Source organism: Chrysochloris asiatica, unplaced genomic scaffold (genome assembly GCF_000296735.1).
Source record: "Chrysochloris asiatica unplaced genomic scaffold, ChrAsi1.0 scaffold00339, whole genome shotgun sequence".
NCBI classification, from domain to species: Eukaryota; Metazoa; Chordata; class Mammalia; order Afrosoricida; family Chrysochloridae; genus Chrysochloris; species Chrysochloris asiatica.
The window spans coordinates 458,457-461,337 of record NW_006408857.1 but is presented as its reverse complement, the minus strand read 5'-3'; the positions used below and the strand labels follow the sequence as shown (position 1 = coordinate 461,337).

The following is a 2,881-nucleotide window of genomic DNA, read 5'->3' as shown; positions in this document are numbered from 1 at the left end:
TTGTGAGGATGGAGCAGATTGGGCAGTGTCTCTCAGTTGTGCATAGGGTCACTATGAGTAGGAACTGATTCAACAGCCCTTAAAAATATGAATAATAAACTGGATCTATAATCTAAAGTGAGGAGTCCTGATGGTGTTATGGGTTAGGTGTTGGACTTTGAACAAGATGGTCACAAGTTCAAACCCATCAGCTGCTCCAAGGAGGGAAGATGAGGCTGTTTGTTCCTATAATGATTTATAGTCTCAGAAACTATACAGGGTCACTATGAATTGGGATCGACTTGATGTCAGCAGAAAAAAAAAAAAAGAAAGAAAATATTCTGTAGAGGTCCTTGGGAGGCACAGTCAAGTGCTAGACTAGTAGCCCTAAAGGTTAAGGTGTCTTTCCTTCTAAAATGTCATAGTCACTCTGTCACACACAGGGTCCCAAGACTCAGATTGAATTTGACTTTACAGTTGATGTTTTGGTGTTTTGTTTTGTTTTGTTTCTGTATTCTATAGTACAGATTAGAGTCTGTTAAGTAAAATAAAACAGTGTCAAAAACAGACTTAAATTCTTCTCAGTGAGTTATTTTTATTGAAAAGATATTTTTTAAAAAACCACACAAAACAGAACACAAACAAGGTCCCCATCCGTCCCCTGAAGCAATCCATTATCACTTAGAATTAATTTTAGAAATATATTTTAATTTAGACTTCTGATTGTGTTAATTTGAGGAGTTTTTTCAGAGCCTCTTTTACATCTTTATTCCTCAGACTGTAGATCATGGGATTCAACATGGGAAAGACCACAGTATAAAATGTAGAGACAATTTTGTCCCTCTCAAGGGAATAGCTGGAGCTAGGTCGAGAGTAAATGTAGAGAATAGAACCATAATATAATGTGACAGAGATCAAGTGGGAGGAGCAGGTTGAGAAGGCTTTGAGGCGGCCCTGGGTGGAGCGGATCCTCAAGATGGCAGCGATGATGAAGAGGTAGGAGGCAAGTATGAGCACAGTGGGGGTGATGACATTGGAGGCCAGGAGGAAGTACAGCACCGTTTGATAGCTTGCTTTCACATCACATGCCAACTTCACCAGCGGAGGGACATCACAGAAAAAGTCATCAATGACATTGTCACCACAAAAATCCAATGTGAATGTGTTGCTGGTGAGTATTACTGCATTAACAAAACCTCCAGTGTAGGAATATATAATCAAAGAGATGCATAGTCTTTTTGACATGACCTGTACATAAAGCAAGGGATTGGATATGGCCACATAGCGGTCATAAGCCATGGCTGCCAATAAATAGCACTCAGTATATGCCAGGCCAGCAGAGAAGAAGAACTGAGCTACACAACCAGCAAATGAAATGCTTTTGTCCTCAGAGATACAGGTCACTAGGATCTTTGGGGTGTACACAGAAGAATACCAAAGGTCCAGGAATGATAGATTGCCAATGAAAAAATACATGGGTGTGTGGAGCTGGGAGTCATTACAAATCAGCACTATAAGCAGGGTATTTCCCATGACAGTCATGGAGTACACGCCAAGGAACACCACAAATAGGACCAACTGCATCACTGGGTCTGTTGTGAAACCCACCAGTAGGAACTCAGTCACGGTGTGATTACCCCTGTCCATGGTGAAAGGACACCTGACCTACAAAAGGAGTGGAGAAGAGTTCAATTTCCTTCATTGAATGCATTCTATGTAAAAGGTACATGAGATGTGGTCAAGACTAAAGATATTAAAAGGAATTCTACTTGAGAATTTTTTATGGGAGTTCTTCAAGTCTCAATATGTTCATTTTAGTGAAATGCATTCATTTTCAGTATGCTGGAGAGCAACAATGATTATGGGAGTTCTTTTTTTCAAACAATTATTTGAACCCCAAGTCCTGTTCTAGGGTTCAGTACATTATTTATTTTTAATGTTTTATTGTGAATTATGGGATAGTTTACATGGGAGAACATTAGTTTTACATTTATCCTATCTTATGTAGTTTCATTACCATGGTTACAATCCCTTCCATTCATCATCAACCAACCAAAGGGTAAACATTAGAAGCCTGCCTTCCGGTCGTCAGTACACAGCCCCTCTTCCTCTCTGTGTCTAAAGTCCCCAGCTGTTCCATCTCTTCACATCATCGTCTCTGCCTCCATCTCAGTCATCACTGCTTCTCTGGGGAGGGTCCCACTCTCCGCTCTTCTCCCTTGATGGTCGCAGGGACCTCCACTCCTAGACTGAAAAGTTAATCACTCCCCTCCTTGCTACAAAACATCTACCTTTACATTTCCAATCCTCACAATCAGTCCTGATAACAATTATTCACTATTGTATCACAAGAGACCTATCCGCTTTACATTTCATCAGCCCCGCCTAGACAGATTGTATACTACTCAGTGGAGATTCTACCTTCCTTCACACCCTCTGGATCTCGGGTCCCTCTTGAAAGCTTGTAAGCCAGTCACTTCTTGCCTTTGTAGCCACACTCCCCCTCATTTTGGGTACTCAGTGTCCAAGTTGCCCATCCCTGTCTACTCTGTGTATGGAGGGGGTGGGAATGATCCTTGTTGTAAAGATTTATTCCCTTTTTTGAGCTACTGCATCCATAGGTGTACTGTCATTTATTTTTATGGAACATTTGCTCTATAGGGGAACTGCAGGTAAAAATAAAGTATGGAAATGTTTTTAGAAAACGGTAAATGTTATTAAAAAATAAAAGTCAATGAGGGGATAAAAACAAACTGGGAGAAAAGCTAATTTAATTTAGACATCAAAGAAAGCCCTCCCTTCCTTTATTTTCCAGTTAGGAATGGACAAGTTGTTCAGATCCTAACAAAGTTTACAGAATGAAGGTATTATCTTTTTCTGCAAATATAAAGTTTTCCTCCAT

The 2,881-nt window shown here is 40.2% G+C and overlaps 1 protein-coding gene across 1 annotated transcript; it reads right to left on the bottom strand.

The window, feature by feature from the left end:
* Window positions 1-690: 690 nt before the first annotated feature.
* On the bottom strand, window positions 691-1,626 carry LOC102828385 (olfactory receptor 1013-like). The gene has a single exon (XM_006875739.1). The coding sequence runs from the start codon at window positions 1,624-1,626 to the stop codon at window positions 691-693; it is 936 nt and encodes a 311-aa protein (XP_006875801.1).
* Between the last annotated feature and the right edge of the window lie 1,255 nt (window positions 1,627-2,881).

Excerpts from the sequence above, each read along its gene's own strand:
- LOC102828385 (XM_006875739.1), bottom strand. The coding sequence starts at position 1,626 with ATGGACAGGGGTAATCACACCGTGACTGAGTTCCTACTGGTGGGTTTC.